Source organism: Xiphias gladius, chromosome 11, assembly GCF_016859285.1.
Source record: "Xiphias gladius isolate SHS-SW01 ecotype Sanya breed wild chromosome 11, ASM1685928v1, whole genome shotgun sequence".
Lineage (NCBI taxonomy): Eukaryota > Metazoa > Chordata > Actinopteri > Istiophoriformes > Xiphiidae > Xiphias > Xiphias gladius.
Genome location: NC_053410.1, coordinates 25,793,837 through 25,810,881, shown reverse-complemented (window position 1 = coordinate 25,810,881; position 17,045 = coordinate 25,793,837). Strand labels below are relative to the sequence as shown.

General features: G+C 39.7%; 1 protein-coding gene across 3 annotated transcripts in view; it reads left to right on the top strand.

The window, feature by feature from the left end:
- The window catches only part of nvl (nuclear VCP like), a 32,926-nt gene extending 20,095 nt beyond the window's left edge, over positions 1-12,831 (top strand). For all 3 annotated transcript variants that reach the window (XM_040138891.1, XM_040138890.1, XM_040138889.1), the window contains 11 exons: positions 868-1,180; positions 2,643-2,864; positions 3,493-3,597; positions 4,523-4,585; positions 6,894-7,013; positions 7,721-7,820; positions 8,854-8,960; positions 10,227-10,303; positions 10,549-10,640; positions 10,910-11,007; positions 12,467-12,831. In XM_040138891.1, coding sequence (XP_039994825.1) covers positions 868-1,180; positions 2,643-2,864; positions 3,493-3,597; positions 4,523-4,585; positions 6,894-7,013; positions 7,721-7,820; positions 8,854-8,960; positions 10,227-10,303; positions 10,549-10,640; positions 10,910-11,007; positions 12,467-12,511 — 1,342 coding nt within the window. In that variant the 3' untranslated portion in view covers positions 12,512-12,831. The remainder of the gene's footprint in view (positions 1-867; positions 1,181-2,642; positions 2,865-3,492; positions 3,598-4,522; positions 4,586-6,893; positions 7,014-7,720; positions 7,821-8,853; positions 8,961-10,226; positions 10,304-10,548; positions 10,641-10,909; positions 11,008-12,466) is intronic.
- Positions 12,832-17,045: the final 4,214 nt, after the last annotated feature.

Here is a 17,045-nt window from a genome sequence, read left to right as displayed (position 1 = left end):
AAAAATGTATCTATAGGGTTATTATGGGTGTTCTTCAGAAACTGGGGTACAACGTGTTGCACAAAATGTCTGACTTTGAAAAAATGGCTCCTAGATACACCAAATTTATCTCTCAGTTGGGAGGAAGATGCAAAACAATAATTAATATTTCAAGCCCTTATTATGCTGCAATGGCCAATCAACAGTAGAAGGAAAAAAGAAATGATTGGCTGCAACTCTAAAACTGGGTCCAAATTCGTAAGGAGGGACTAATAACTTGGTAGCCTTTTGGTGTGTCTGAAGCAAGGGTAAGCGTTGCATTCAAAATGGCAGGTAATGAGATTGGACTGCACAGGCTATCCTCTATAGCGACACAAGCTGGGCATGAAGGTTCTAGATAGAAATTCATCTAGTAAGACAAGCAGCAGATGTTTTCGCCAGAAGTAAAATTGGAAAGATAGATAAAACCCCTATAGGTTTAGGTTGCTGAAGGAAAGTTTCCCACAATGTTTACCATTCCAAATATATGAAATAATAGTATCAATGTTCTTATAGAAAGATTTGGGAATGAAAACCGAGAGACATTGAAGAGATGCAGAAACTTCGGAGGGAATTTATTTTTCCAATGAGACATGGTGAGAGTGGTCACCATTTGGCAAGGAAAAGGTTTTTTAACTCCCTAATGACCAAGACACCAAGATCTTTAAAACTGTTTTACCAACATTTAATGGGAGATCTGTGCAATGGAACTAAGGCACTTCTTTATATATCAGGACTAGTGCACTCCTATTGAGGTTCAGTCTCTAGCCAGAAGAATTACTGAGAAGTCATATAATTCTTGGATGACTGGGAAGGAGTGTTTAAACAGAATGCTTTGTGCTTTGTCAGGATCTTGAAAACGTTGTGTCGAAAGCTAAAGCTGTCAGAGGACTTTGACTACCAGCAGCTGGCCCGTCTCACCCCAGGCTATGTGGGCGCTGACCTCATGGCTCTGTGCCGCGAAGCTGCCATGAGTGCTGTAAACAGGGTTCTGCTGGAAATAAGAGGATGTTCACACAGCCAAAGCCGAAGCTGCACTGAAGAACTGATAACAAGCAGAGTTCAGACTGAGGCTGCTGTGACAGACGGAGAGGTCAGAGAACAACAGACAACAGACATTAACCCAGTATCTCAGGACGAGTCGGGACAAAGTCACCTGCAGGTATGAGGAGCTCCAGATAGATCTCCACTCAGTATCATACTGTACACCTGGCAACAGATGACTTTTTGTTCAGTTAATCATTTAACAATCAGTCGAATGAAACCTGATGTTCATTCCTGAACAGATCAGGAAACTATGAAACTATGTTTGTAACTTTTCATAGAAACGTGTTTTGCTATTAGGGTTGGGCAATGTCTACCTTGTTGACATAAGAATGTAAAGAAATAAAAAGCAAATAAAATGAAATGAAATTATAGACATTTAGCAAAATTCAGTACTTACAAAAATTGCTCATAAATGATGCTTTACAGACAGGTATTTTGTCTCATTTATAACAAAGTATTTACTGTCAGATCTCTTGTTTTGTGTTTTGCTGGATTGTCCAATTTAGGTCTTCGCCATTTAACTGGCGTGATATCCATGTAAGACAACAGAGTGGCATCCTTTTCTACTTTATCCGTTGTGGAATAAAACATTTGGTTTTTTCTTGGTTAACTCCTTGGTAGACAGTGCAGACACCTGATAAAGTTTTTCAAGGTTGTGTTTACAAGCAATGGACGGAACCTTTCCCTGACCGCTATAACAGCTTTTTTCACTACGCTGCATGAATACGTTTCAGCTTTCCTCTTCTTCTTTTGATGCCCTGAAAGAGGTAACATCACATACTCTTCAGTTTAGTCAACAAATCCATCTTTAAAGATGACTTTGAGCCAAAGTTGTCCTGAAATTCTAAGGCTGTAGTCAACAAAAGAAAATCTTGTTGACTGAAATTGTACCTACTCGTCAACCAATTGATTGGTCACGGGGAAAAAAATATCTGGATGTTATCTCTAGATTAACTGCACTCTACCTATTGGCATACCATTTTTAGATGATATGCCATGTGGTTGTTGAGCTGTGCTATACAAACTGTTGTTTGCAAAGGTCACACTTGAATTTTTTGTCATGTGCTTTAACAAAATGCAGCCACACCGAAGACTTCTGTGACATTGTGTCAACAGTTTGGAGTTGATTCCCAGTATATTTTCAGTAAAAGTGAAATAAGTTAGACGTGTGTGTGTGTGTGTGTGTGTGTGTGTGTGTGTGTGTGTGTGTGTGTGTGTGTGTGTGTGTGTGTGTGTGTGTGTGTGTGTGTGTGTGTGTGTGTGTGTGTGTAATAGGTCGTGTGTGTGTGTGTGTGTGTGTGTGTGTGTAATAGGTCGTGTATGTACATTTTTGTACATTGCTCATTTGATCATAGATGATAATGTAGTTCTGATGTCCTGTTGTGTTTCTAAACACTACTGAAGTTTTATTCACATCAAAAAATTAATAATTTAATTTTAGTACCAGTCAGTTCGTCTTAGAATGACAGCAGTTTCCAGTTCTGTGTTTTAAATTGTGTTGGTGGGGCCTTTAAATTACACTTACTTTTATCTTCTGGTTCCCTGTGTTGTCCTGATTAATTGTGTGCTGTGTCCAGGAAGGGGAGCTTTGGCACTTCCTGCACCTTCTGAAGAACAGTGAGACCCTGTCAGAGGAAGAGATGGCCAGTCTGTCCATCCTCATGTCAGACTTCCAGGCCTCCCTGGCCAGTGTACAGCCCTCAGCCAAGAGGGAGGGCTTCGCCACTGTGCCTGATGTCACCTGGGAGAATGTGGGAGCCCTGCAGGATATCAGAGAGGAGCTCACCATGGCCATACTGGTAAACAGCAGGCTTCTTCACATTTAACATCCATGACCCAGACTGAGAAAGAGCTTCATTTTAATCGCTGGGATCATTACCTTTTTAATTCCCTGAGATGAACCTTCTAATTTTCATATATTTTGTCATACAATGGCCCTCTCACCTGCTTTATAGACCGTAGTCACAGGTGTGGAGGTGACGGTTGTCACCCTTTTATCTTGTTAACCTTGAGTCAGTCACTTTGTGCTTAGTATGACCCATTCTTTGTCACATAAGAGGCTCAGCTGAGCCCCTGCAGGGACCATTGAGTCCTGCAGGCCGAAGTACAGGGTAGAGAGCTCTCTCCTATCTGGCCACGTTATTCAGGATCAGTAATAGGTTTTTAGGTGGTAAACCTTGTTAGTGTATCTATAGATTGTTTCAATATTTGTTCTTCACAGGTTATGGACACAAATCACATACATGTACTGACTGTGAGATATCCACAGGTATAAGATGAACAGACTGGGTTCTTCGGATTACAGTAGTGGACAGGCCCTGCTTTTATCTAGCCTATGCTTGACCTGGTTCGCTTACACTGTGCTTATTCTGAGTGTTAGCGCAAATTTAACACAGCTGTGTGTGTGCGTGTGTTTGTGTCCTACAGGCTCCTGTGCGTTCTCCAGAGCAGTTCAGAGCTCTCGGGCTAAATGCTCCATCTGGAGTACTGCTCGCTGGACCTCCAGGATGTGGAAAAACACTGCTTGCCAAGGTTCCCCACCGCACCAACACAATCATACTTGATAGCTAGCTGAATAACACAACAGTGTCATTTCTTTGAACAGTTCCTCTTCCTTTGATGCCCCTATTTGAACAGTTTTAATGCCATTTAAAATGTTTTACTATATCTAGGGTTCTATAATTATCAATCAGCTTACTAAAAATTTTCATGAATGATTGATAATGAAAATAGATCCTAATTGATCAATTTAGTCTGTTTTTATGTTGGATTTAAATCCACAGAGCTGAGTCCTATATCTATCAAGCATCTCAAAATAAGTCATAGCAACGTCCCTGAAAATAAGACCGAGACTAGAAAAGCTCTTCTGAAAGCTGAGAAGAGGACTTAAATTATTCATGAAGCTTCCTGCACCTGTAAGTTCTCTGACGATGAATATTAAGCATTCTGACATAAAATCAAGTATCATTTATGCAAAACCAGTTTATTAAATGCATAGTTTAATGTTTCGGGAAATACACTTATTTGCTTTCTTTATGAAAGTGAGATGAGATGATCAATATCAACATAATGTCATTGTGTCAAGGACAGAGCTGAAGTCAGGATGTGGTTAGCCTAGCTTAGTATAAAAACTGGAAGCAGGAGGAAAACGGCTAGCCTGGCTCTGTACAGCATTATAAAAAAAAAACAATGTCCTGTCATTGTCCATGTTCGGACAACTCTGTACTCTCTCACTACTGCATGAGACAGAATAACTTTCCAGGTTAAGAAATTTGATGAAATATTTTTGTTCCTTTTTGCCTGAAATCAGGAGTATCTTGATAAAAGTGATAAGAGGCCAGATTTTCTTCTCATAGGCAATTGATAAGTATAGGCCCACATGTCACCTGGCTGTCTCTACAAAGAGAGTGAATCTCCTCATTACGTCACTGTGTCTCATTGTGTCATCTCCTGACAGGCAGTGGCCAATGAGTCAGGCCTCAACTTCATCTCTGTCAAAGGACCAGAGCTGCTCAACATGGTGAGTCACTGAGCTGCAGGAACATGATGTGGAGGCTGCCTGTGCATTGTTGCATTGTTGTGGACAACAGATTTTCACTCATTAACTTTAACCACCTCTCTGAGAGGGTCATTCAGTTTGTTCTGCTAGCGTCATATCATTGTGTTAGTAGCTGATGTTTCTTGATAATTTGGTCAGACTCTGCTCCCTGTCATTATTTTTTTTCCAGCCTGTTTCATGAACTCCTCACAGTATTGTCTTGTTCTTTTCACACCCTTTGTGGTGATCACCTGAATAATAACTATCGATGGTTTATGTCAATGATATTTTGAAGCATTGGTTGTAAAGATGTCTTGTGAGGTTTTTGGGGGTTTTTTTTGTTGTTTTTAGTAAAATTACATGACCAATTGCTCGGAAGATTGCAATGACTCACACCTTGTTCTGTGTATGATCTCAAAATCAGAACTCACATTCTGGATTATCTCATGTCAAGTTATGATACGTGATCACCCATATTATGTTTCCATGCACTTCAACACCCCACCAGTCCAGTCAGCCAGTGATATGGCTCTGTCTTTCCAGCTCTCAAAGAGTCTGATGCCAGCAAGTAAGGAGTAGGGAGATGTTCATCCTCCACCTCGGCATATGGCAGACATTTTGCGCTGTGTTAAAGTCCGCGTTCGACCAATATTGGCATTGTTTGTTTTCCTTGTGAACCTGGAAAAGTAACCCCACACTTCTCATCCTTCCCAAGGAAACTGTTGGGGATTTGACAATAAAAATGTCTCCACCTCCACAGTATCCGTGACTTGGCGAGTGAGAGTGCACTGAACTGATAACTGGGAAAATCCAAAGTGGAGTTTTTGGCTCCTGAGCTCAACTTCACTGTGTAGTACAGAAAAGGCAGACATATCACAGTTCCAGATGACCTGTAGACATCCAAGTGATTGTAATGAGTCTACTCTCATTCCCATTTGTGCCACCATTGTGTCTGCCATGCCGGATTCCTTAGAGGACCTAACCATCCCCATCGAAGCCGTGTGGAATGCCCGGCAAAAAGACCCTGAATGTCAAACCCTTTTCCAAACCATTGTAGAGAAGGCTGAAATACAGGAGAACCACAGTATCACCTTTTCCATCTTTGAGTATTTAAGGTTGGCTTATAAAACCATGTACCAGGTATGCATACCTGAGAGCCTTTGATCACAGCTTTTGACAACATTCCATCAAGACCCTCTTGCCAGCCATCCTGGTAGATACAAAACCTACCGAAGGATGTACAGTCATGAAAAGTTGCCAAGTCTGCCAACTTCACGAACCTGAAATCCACAGGCCAGCAGGAAAATTTCAGCAGACAGTGGTATGTCAACCCTTGGGAAATGTTGGGGATTGATTTGATGGGTCCCTTCCCCCAGAGCTCTAGCAGGAATCTCTACTTACTTGTTTTTGTAGATTATTTCTCAAGGTGGGTGAGTCTGTCTCTCGAATCCTCACTTGATGGGTGAATACTGGACTACATTAAGAGGCTGACAGAGGCTCCCACCTTATTTCCCCCATCTTCCAAGCTACCTGCAAAACATGGAATCTGTCATACAAAATATGGTCTTTCCATCCTCAGACAAATTGGCAGAGCGAATAAACCGGACCTTAAAGACCATGATAGCCTCCATGATGGCTCCAAACATAAACACTGGGATAAACACCTTCCACAGGAGTTACCCCAGCTGAACTTAACCTCTACTGGCCACAAAGGGGACTGCTGGATATACTGCTGCAGCCCAAAATGCTCTGCCTGATTCCTTAACTTATCAAAAAATCTCACAGTTTAATGAGTACGACTCTGTGGAGGAGGATAGAAGCCTGTTAGACCTATAAATGAATTGAGGAAGACTGACATTGATAACTGCCTTACTCTCAAGGCTGTGCTTTTTTTTTTTTTTCTTCTCCAAGAGGAGGAGAGTGTGGTGGTCATCCAAATTTTAACTATTGATGGGTTACATTAAAGATATTTTGAAACGATGGTTGTAATGATGACTTGTGAGTTTTGTATTTTTTGCTAAAAATGACATGACTAATTGCAGGTGAAAGATACCCGGGGGTCATGTGTATACTGAATGCATGTATCCTTTGTGGGGTTTGATAGTAAGACTACTTTTACTCAGACTTTCACTTGGTCAAACCACTACACCTTGCACTAAATATTGTAAAAAAAACTTGGAGCAATAAGTCCCCGCTGTTGTCCTTATTCACCACACCATGAATCAGAGCGGGCTTATGTTAGAATCAGTTTGTTGCACTAACTGATGAATCTCTGTGTTTGTCTGTGCAGTATGTGGGAGAGAGTGAGCGAGCTGTCAGACAAGTCTTCCAGAGAGGGCGCAACTCAGCTCCTTGTGTCATTTTCTTTGATGAGATTGATGCTCTGTGTCCTCGCCGCTCAGGCCATGAGGTGAGAGGGATGGACTTCATAACTTGCAAAAGGAATCCTTGTCCAAGACATCAGATTTCACAGTGCAACACATTCCAGCTGTGTCTTGGAGCGTACTGTCCCATGACGCTTGTAGCACACTCTAGATGCACGATACAGACAGCAAGAGTTTAAAACAAAAGAGTGATCACTTGTTTACTGTCTGTTGAAAAGACATTTGTTTTAGGTGTGTAAATCACTGGCTAAACTTTAAATGGATTCTTCAAGTTGACAATTCTTTTTCAGACATTATTCTATTTTATTTATTTATTTAGTTATTCATTCATTCATTTAAGTTTTCAGAATTTTCCCAAACAAACCACTGTATCAATGTGAAACTATTTTTATACTCTACAGCAGAATACAGTATTATAAAAAAAATGGGATCAAAAGTATTTTTTAAATTATTTCAACAAGTACCAAATCTCCAGTCTTGATTCTCTTTCCATGTCAAACTAGAAGATTGCTTTTAAAGATAAAAAAAGACTGGATATCTTCTAAATTAACAAGACGTATTTTTAGATCACATTTCCAGTAGCTTTGAGAGCAACCCACTCACTGATTTCTACATGTGATCTACTGTATAATTACATATCTTCCACTATTCAAACTGCTTGATTTTTTTTTTTTTTTTTGGGGACCCGGTGATATACTGTATGTGTATATGAACAGTGTTTGTGTGTGTTCAGTCAGGAGCCAGTGTGCGAGTGGTCAACCAGCTGCTCACAGAGATGGACGGCTTAGAGACTCGACGACAGGTCTTCATTATGGCTGCAACCAACAGACCAGGTACAGATCTACCTTTAGTCAGACCTGAACCCCTCAGGGTAACCAGAGACCTGCTGTGAAGCCTGAACCAGGTTGAAATGGTTCCAGGTTCAAGGGTTCTTCAGAAAGGAAGAAAAATTGGAAGAATTATGTTTTTAGGACCCTTTTCAACAGTGGTGGAAAGTAACTAAGTACATTTACTCAAGTATTTCGCTTAGGTACAATTTTGATGTACTTCCATTTTATGCTACTTTATACTTTTATCCACTATATTTCAGAAGAAAATATCTTACTTTTTACTTTTCAGATTATGATTTTACATAAAAAAAACTATATTGTATATGATAAACAATATAATAATTTATAAAATACAATGCATTTTTAAACATTAAAGATCAAACCAGTGGTTCCAAACCTTTTTGGGTTGTGACCTCTTTAAAAAGTAGTGTGTAGTTGATCCTACAATAATGTTTACTTGACCCATCGGGGTCAAATTATCCAATGTCACCCAAAGCAAATATGAAAGCAAAACAAAAACAACATATTCTTTCCTCTACCATTAATCATCTTACAACCCCTCAGATTTATCTGGTGACTCTTTGGAGGGACCTGACCCCTTGGTTGGTAACCACTGGACTAAATTAGCTAACTGTATATAAATAAGTTAAAACTAGCTCTACCATTGAGCAGCTACACCAGTAAAATGGTGTTTACACAGGGATGCATCAGTATTAACAATTTACATATGTATGTCACATACAATATATAATATCAATCACTGGGGATGTTTTTCTGTGGAGGACTTTAACTTTTGATTCTTTGAGTGGATTATGCTGAAAATGCTAATGTAATTAAGTTGATGTAGATTAAATGCAGGACTTTTACTTGTGATGGTGCATTTTACATTGTTGTATTAGTACTTTTATGAAGGACAGGATCTAAAAACCTTTTCCAGCCCTATTTTTCAACCTATATCAAATATTTTTAACCAGATTCATTATTTGGTGTTCTTCTATACACTAATTGTCATTGTCATTGTCTTGTGTCTTGTAAGATATCATTGACCCTGCCATACTGAGGCCAGGTCGTCTAGATAAAACCTTGTATGTGGGTCTGCCACCTCCAGCAGATCGCCATGTCATCCTGCTCACTATTACAAAGGTATGTGTTAACCAGAGATACCGGAAAGGGCCTCACAGTAGGATAAAAGTAAAATAATGTAATCTTATTTAGCTAGAATTTTTTTTTTTTTTTTTGGAACCAGGTATACATGACATTCAACATAGCAGGTTAGTCCCATCACATTCCAATTTTTACCATTTAGTATTAAATTTTTCTGTAAATTTAGGCCTTCTCAGTCGCTTTTATTTCTTGTGATCAACTTTTTATTGAACATTTAACATAAAACAACATACACAGCCCACAAATGCTAAACATAAAGGAGAAACAGGCAGATAAATAAGACAGATAAATAGGCATAAAAAAGAAAAAAATAGGGAAAAAGGGAGGGGTTTATAATTGATAGGAGAGAAATTGGGGAGGGGGGGAAGGAGAGACGACAAACAGCTGAATATACTCTTGTATTCAGGCACTATTAGACTGGTTGTTACAATGATAATAATAACAGTGATACTTAAGAGGTATAATAATGTAATTAAAGTGTAACTTCACCCCCAGGGGGCAGCGACCTCAAGGCCCCTATGCTAGAGGGCTCTTTTGAGGTGGAGGTCTTTTCCTCTCCAGAATCCTCTGAAGCAGATTTTAGTGTGGAGAAAGACCATGGTGGTCCCGAGCCATATCAATTCAGGCCGTTGGCTCCAGCCCCAACAATAACCCAATATATGTCTGAAAGTGCAGTTTCACAGAATCCCTCTCAAGGAAAGGTAGTAGGGGTGTGTGTGTGTGTGTGTGTGTGTGTGTGTCTGTGTCTGTCTGTGTCTGTGTGTGTGTGTGTGTGTGTGTGTGTGTGTGTGTGTGTGTGTGTGTGTGTGTGTGTGTGTGTACAAATGCTTACTACAGGCTTTTACCTGCCACCTGAAATAGTTTTGTTATACTAGGAAGGAAAATACCTTACTGTTTGAGTAACTGAGAAGTGTAATTCCTGATTCCATAACTACATTTTTTTTTATTGACATTCAGAATGTCCAGCCACAAACTGTTGCTGTGGCATGTCATGCACAAGTCAGTTCTGAAACAGTGCTGCCAGATGAACAACTCAAAATACAACAGGCTTGTGCCACTGTGATGTGTAAAAGTAGTGTTTTTTAGATCTTAAAGGGACTAGGATAGCAGTTTCCCCTTGCCTCCAGTCTTTGTGCTAAGCTAGGCTAACCACATCTCAGACCACCTTTTGAATGCAGAAAGATGAAATAGCTGTAGATCTAATCAAGTGAGTAAAAAATTGATAGATATTGATGATTGTTGCAGGGCGGAACCAAACCTCAGATGGAGCAGGATGTCAGTCTTGAAGAGATCGCTTTTGACAAGCGCTGTGATTGCTTCACGTAAGTCCCGGCTTTAAACAGCAGCTGTCCTCAGACACTTATGATGATATTCATACTGTCTGTCCTGCTTTTAGTCTGAAATATGAACTGGCTGTGACATGTATTTTCTTAAGTTGCAATGTCAGTTTCCTTGCTGACTACGAAACTGATTAAATGTAGAAATACTGAACCATAAATTTGATGAACAGAATGGAATCTGATCCAGACTTTGTCTAAACATGTGTTTATGTGTGTGCTTGTTCCAGTGGAGCTGACCTGACTGCATTAGTGAGGGAAGCATCTGTTAATGCCCTGAGGGCCTACATTAAGTCCCCGAATTCCCCAGCTTCGTCTTTTGGTAACTTGACACCTACCTCTGCATACCTGTACAGTATTTAGTATTCAAAGATGAAACTGTAATGTCATATGGGACTGGAAGTAGCAATTGCAAAGATTCCCATGGTTTCACTTTACTGTTGAGCTCTTGTGATGGTATAGGGCGAGTTTGACATGTAGGAGTAAAAATGACATGAATGCATCATAAACCTTACAGGACGGTGTTTCATGTTGAGTTGACATAATTCTGTTTGTTGATTTAAAGGTGTGTTTGTTCATTGTTACATAAAGGTCACGTATACTCGTCTGGCTCTGTCAGTGACATCAGAGTCAGCAAACAGAACTTTGAGGATGCCTTCGAGAAAGTTCGTCCATCTGTGTCCAAAAAGGTAAAAAAAAAAAAAAAAAAAAGTGTAAACAATGCAGTGATTCCTGTATGGACGTAACACCTGAACAAATTTACAATAAGGAAAATGGAAAATATCCAACAGAATTGTATTTGTTGTGTTTAGGTTTTTGTATCCAATCTGTTTCTTGTACCTTAAGTGTACCTCATTCTGATCTGTGAGCTCCAACAGAATTGTCAGGTTTTTGGAAGCATTGCTCCTTTCTTGGACACAATGCTGCTACTAACACAACCCAATTTACATTTCGGTCCAGTGGCCTCTGACTGTCATAATGAAGCCAAAGGGGCAAACAAAATTGTGTTTGCATGACTGTTAACAGTTAAGACTCAATAGTTGTTTTGTTTGACTTTACTTTTATCATTTCATTAATTCCTATTTGAAGCACTAAACAAATTGGAGATATGAGCGCTGACTCAGACGTCTGATTGATGGTGTGCAAAAGCCACTGGTAAATAAGTTTTCAGGTCATGGACAATTAAATGGGCCACCTAGGCCTTTACTAAGGCTCCACATTATTTGATATTTTAGATACTAGTATCAACATAATACATGAATTACACCAAAATTATACTTTTTTTCACTACTTTGAAAAATATAAATGTGTTCCTCCAAAAACTGTTTCAACACAAACAGAAAAACTACTTTGTCCAAATAGAATAAAGTTTAAAACTGGAACTGTTTTATTCATTGAAATCAGGATCTGATTAAAGTTTAAATCAACAAGATTATGAACCTGACCAGACATTTGATGCCAGATTTGGGAACTTGACAGGTTTTGACACACTGTAGCACAGACACATTTTAGTCAGTACCTAAAAACTATTGAGGTTTAATACCCAGCTCTAATCTTAAGTGTACGTCCACCATTCCATTCTCCTCTCAGACCTCACTATGATGGAACAAGTTGTTTATAGAACAGTTTTGTGGTTATTTGTTTGTACAGGAACACCTCACAGTGGAATGAAGTGCCTCATTACGTGTCCATTACGATGGCAGTTTTCCAGATGCTGCAGATCATTTCTGTCACCGTTTGTGTCCGGGCAAACAGCTCTGTGCTATACTGTCTATCAGATCAATGTCCCATAACCTCCCTGCTACTAAGTAGCCAGGAAAACCAGTCCGACTTGTCCCATACTGAACACTGTGACAATAAACCGTGGGCTTCTCTACTGAGAATTACTTCACACAGTCAGAAAATAATAATTTAAGCTGCAGGAATACAACTTAAACACCAGCAGCTATTATGAGTGTGGACTGCTGATAAAGTTACAGACCTCTGTGCTTCCTCACTTGTAACACTCAGTCAGTCACCTGTTGTGTGTTGTAAGGGTGATAGGAGAGGCAGGACTGACGTCCTTCTTTAGAGCCTTTTTGAAGCTGCTCAGCTTATGTGTGAAAATCACAAACATGCAGTGACTGTACATCTGTGTTCTATGTGCAGGACCAGAGGATATATGAGCAGCTCCGAGAATCCCTCAGCAGATAACTGCAAGACCAGGACCACCGACCTCACCAGCAACAGTTCAGCTTTTTACTATTCAATAATTAAATGTACTATACAGAAAGGTCCATAACTATTTGGATGTTAAATGAAGCCATCTAGATGTGATTGAAGTGTAGACTTTCACTTTTAATTCAAGGGGTTTCACAAAAATATTGCATTTACTGTTTCAGAATTGCAGCCACTTTTATAGTCCCTCTTCTCCAGAGGCTCAAAAGTAACTGGACAATTGACAATTGATCAGTTTCATAACCAGGTGTGGCCTGTTCCCTTGTTATTTCAAGACAGATTAAGCAGATAAAAAGTCTGGAATGGATTCCAAGTATTGAATTTGCATTTGGTAATTGTTCATGGGAATTCTCAATATGTGGTCCAAAGATGTCGATGCAAATGAAGGTGGCCAACATGAGGCTAAAAGTACAAAGCAAACCTATCAGACAGATAGCAGAAACTGTAGGAGTTGCTAAATCAAAAATCTGGTACATTCTTAAAAAGAAGTAATGTACCGGCAAGCTCAGCAACACCAAAAGGCCTGGAAGACCAAGAAAGACAAATCAAGTGGATGATCCTAGAATTATTTCCTTGGTGAAGAAGAACCTTTCACAAAATCTAGCCAGGTCAAGAAAACTCTCAAGGAGATAGGCGTATCCTTGTCAGAATCTATAATCAAGAGTAACCTTCATGAGTGTAAATACAGAGGGTTTACCACAAGGTGCAAACCACTGGTATCACTCAAGAACAGCAAGGCCAGATTAGACTTTGCCAGAAAACATCTAAAAAAAATGCTGCCCAGTTCTGGAACAAGATTCTTTAGACAGATGAAACCGAGACTAACTTGTACCAGAATGATGGGAAGAGAAGAGTATGGAGAAGGAAAGGAACATCTCACGATCTAAAGCATACCACATCATCTGTCAAACGTTGTGGAGGTAGTGTTGTAGCATGGGCACGTATGGTGAGCAGTGTTTATTGATGATTTGACTGCTGATAAAAGTATCAGGATGGATTCTGAAGTTTATAAAGCTATACTATCTGCTCAGATTCAGCCAAATGCTGCAAAACTGATAGGACAGGGCTTCACAGTACAGATGGATAATGACCCAAAATATACTGAGAAAGAAACCCAAGAGCTTCTCAAGACAAAGAAATTGAATATTCTTCAATGGTCAAGTAAGTCGCCTGACCTCAACCCAATTGAGCATGTTTTTTACTTACTGAAGACTAAACTGAGGGCAGAGAGACCCACAAACAAGCAGTAACTGAAGGTTGCTGCAATAAAGGCCTGGCAAAGAATCTCAAGGGAGGAATCTCTGCATTTGGTGATGTCCATGGGTTCTAGACGTCAGGCAGTCATTGATTGCAAAGGATTTTCATCTAAGCATTAAAAAAAACTCTTGGTACTGGTTTGTCCAATTACTTTTGAGCCTCTGAAAGTGAGGGACTATGTATACAAATGGCTGTAATTCCTAAACCATTAATGCAGTATTTTTTGTTAAACCCCTTGAATTAAAACTGAAAGTCTACAATTCAGTCACATCTTGATGACTTTGTTTTCAATCCATCGTGGTGGTGGACAGAGGCAAAAATACAAAAATTCTGTAATTCTGTATTTATACACATTGTAGTAAGGTTGAATCATGATACTGCTTCCTGCTTTTATAATAAAAAGTGTGTATGGAAACCAACTACAAACACATCTGGCATGTACTCTGATAAAAGATTAAGTTCTTATCAACTGTACAGATCAGCTGTTGTTCTGCTATCAGGGCTCTGTCTGACCTCACCCTGAGCTCAGTAAACTCTTCTCCATCCAACCACTGACTGCACACACGCTACTGATAGCTGTGGCGTATATACACGCTGCATTTCATTGCTATTCTTTATTAGACACTTGGCAGACTGTTACTGTTCAGTTTGTCATCGTCAACATCCCACATGCGTCTCTCAAAGCTCACTGGTAAGACAATATGACCAGTCCCTCACAGCTTGCTGCAGTAAAAGAAGGCATCTGATACTTCATGAAACTGCTGACACAAAGAGGAGAGTATTCTTAGGTTGCACAAAACCTACAGATATTATTTCTTTATTGCCCTAATGCAGGTGCAGCTAGATGTTTTGGTATCACATCTGTATGCATTTTAAACCTGTCCTGAGACATTCAACTTGACCAATCATATGCTGCATTCATCGTAAGACAGAAACCGTTCCATTATAAGGTATGAAATTACTGTATTACAGGTATTACCGCTCCAGAGTAAGCATTCCTAAAAATGTTCTCTTTAGTAACAAACGTTCTTAAAAAACAATGTGTGTGTTGTGTAACAAACAGCAGTACATACATAATCTTACATCCTACAGTAAGCCAGTCAGTTACGATGGCATCAACTTGAGTTGGTTATTTATCAAAACACATCCACTGTGCAAGCTTCAGTGTGATCTGTCCAAGTACAGTAGCTTTCTGAATGTGACTTAACTCTTTCAGCGGAGTAAAAAACAAACATGTTAATTGTGACTGATGCGTCCCTTTTGCAGGTAATGTGTGTCTGTCCGAATGGGCCGGTGTCTGGAACCTACAAGCCTCTATCGCAACAATTTGACACAGGTTGACTTCACACTGCAGAAAAAGTACAGGTGTTACTGATGACATTTATGACATACAAGCCAGTGACCCAGTATGCACAACAATTGGACCTTGGTAATGTAAAGACATTTAAACTGCATGCAGACATTGGCTGTTAGAATGTCTGTGGAAAAGGTCTGCCCTGTGCACTATGAGCACGATAAAAGGCCAGCTCAGCACATTTGGTCACTTGGGTGTACAACATAAAAGCAGCACTCATTTGCAGTGTCAGCAATGAGAGTCTAGAGAAACATGACCAACAGAGATGCTGTTTACAGTATAGTATATAGAAGCTTTGAAACCCCGCTGAATACAACCACTATAACTAAGACGATTTAGTTACCTCTGCGTTAGAATAATTATTAATGGGGATTTCTTTTTAGTATTACAGTGTAATCATAGACAAACCCCCAGTATGAGTACCAATACTGATGCACCCTAAGTGACCAGGAAGATGTATGCCTGTAGATGGTGATGAAGTTCAACAGTCCTGTATTAATGCTACCTTTGTTAGTTGTAGTTGATTAATCTCCATGGCAATTTTTTTAAGGCTGTAGTTTGCAATGGTGCTGTATTGGAATGCATTACATAGAAGGCGTTCTTGGTCCTTCACAGTGTGTGTGTTTGAATTAGGCGGATAAAATATTAGAAACACATATATAAAATAAAAGTCAGTCCGGTACAAAAACAAAACAATGTTCAGGCAAGAAATGCACCACATCATCTAAAGTAGCACTCGCAGCAAAAAATAAAGTGATGAAATCTCCACACAAGGCCCACTTTGCCTGCTTGCTCTGCAGCATTTGACCATACCACACTGTCTTCATCATCAGAATAACTTTGCTCTGTTGTCATGGAACTGTTCTGTTAAGTTGGAGACTGTCTGGTTAAAAACCATTTCCATGGCCAAGGATGAACTGCCAAGCTAAAAAAAAAAAAGTTTGAGTAGCATTGATCGCAGGGTGACTGTGAGACATTGCATTACATGTGCAGGTGTTTCTGCTTGTCCTCTCACTTACAGTAATTTTGAAAAACTGTAGGTGGAGAAACCCATAAGAAAGCCAGTGTGTGAGCTCAGTGACCAATAGAAAGGTCTGTTAAGTGACCATGTTCACAGGTGGATGCTCTCTTCAGATGCTGCATTTGAGTTGATTCCAGAGTTGTTCACTGGGACTATAGCAGGCCACTCAGTAATGTCATTTTACATGAATGATACTTGATCCATCCCTCATCGATTTTTACCATGACAGGGATTATGTCGTTACAGCTACCCATCATCCCCCTGGTCTGCTGTAATGTAAAGATCTCCTGGAACAGCCACACAGTCTACCATCATGGTGGTACTGTTGAATTTGGATTCATCAGACCAGACCGCCTTCATCCAGGCCCTGGCAACCTTTCGCGTGTGTTTCAGCCCAGTGCAGTTTCTCTCAGCAGGATACCATGAACAGGAGACGAGCTTTGTCAGATTGGCTGCAACACCCTAAACAGGCAGGAGTGTGAAACGTGTTGTGAAAAAGAATCATTATTTATGGATGGACACATTCATGCAGAAGCGGGGTTCTAATATTTGTCATTACTGAGTGTGGTTTCCCATTATAAATGTCAAGGGTCCAACTAAAAATAGAATTTAGAATTATTTTAATTAAACTGAGATTATTTCATCAATTACTCTTTCAAAGTCATGAATGAACTTTTGATGACAATTCCTTATACAGACCTTTGTTGTTTGACACAGACAACTATCCCAATTTTGTTGGAAACCTGACTTATTTTGAACATTATCAGGGTATAAAGTACATGCAGCTGAGATGATTTTTTTTTTCTGCTACTGCTTTCTTTCTGAACATCTACCTTACTGAAATTTGTTTTGTTTTTTTCAAAGACTGTACTCTAATT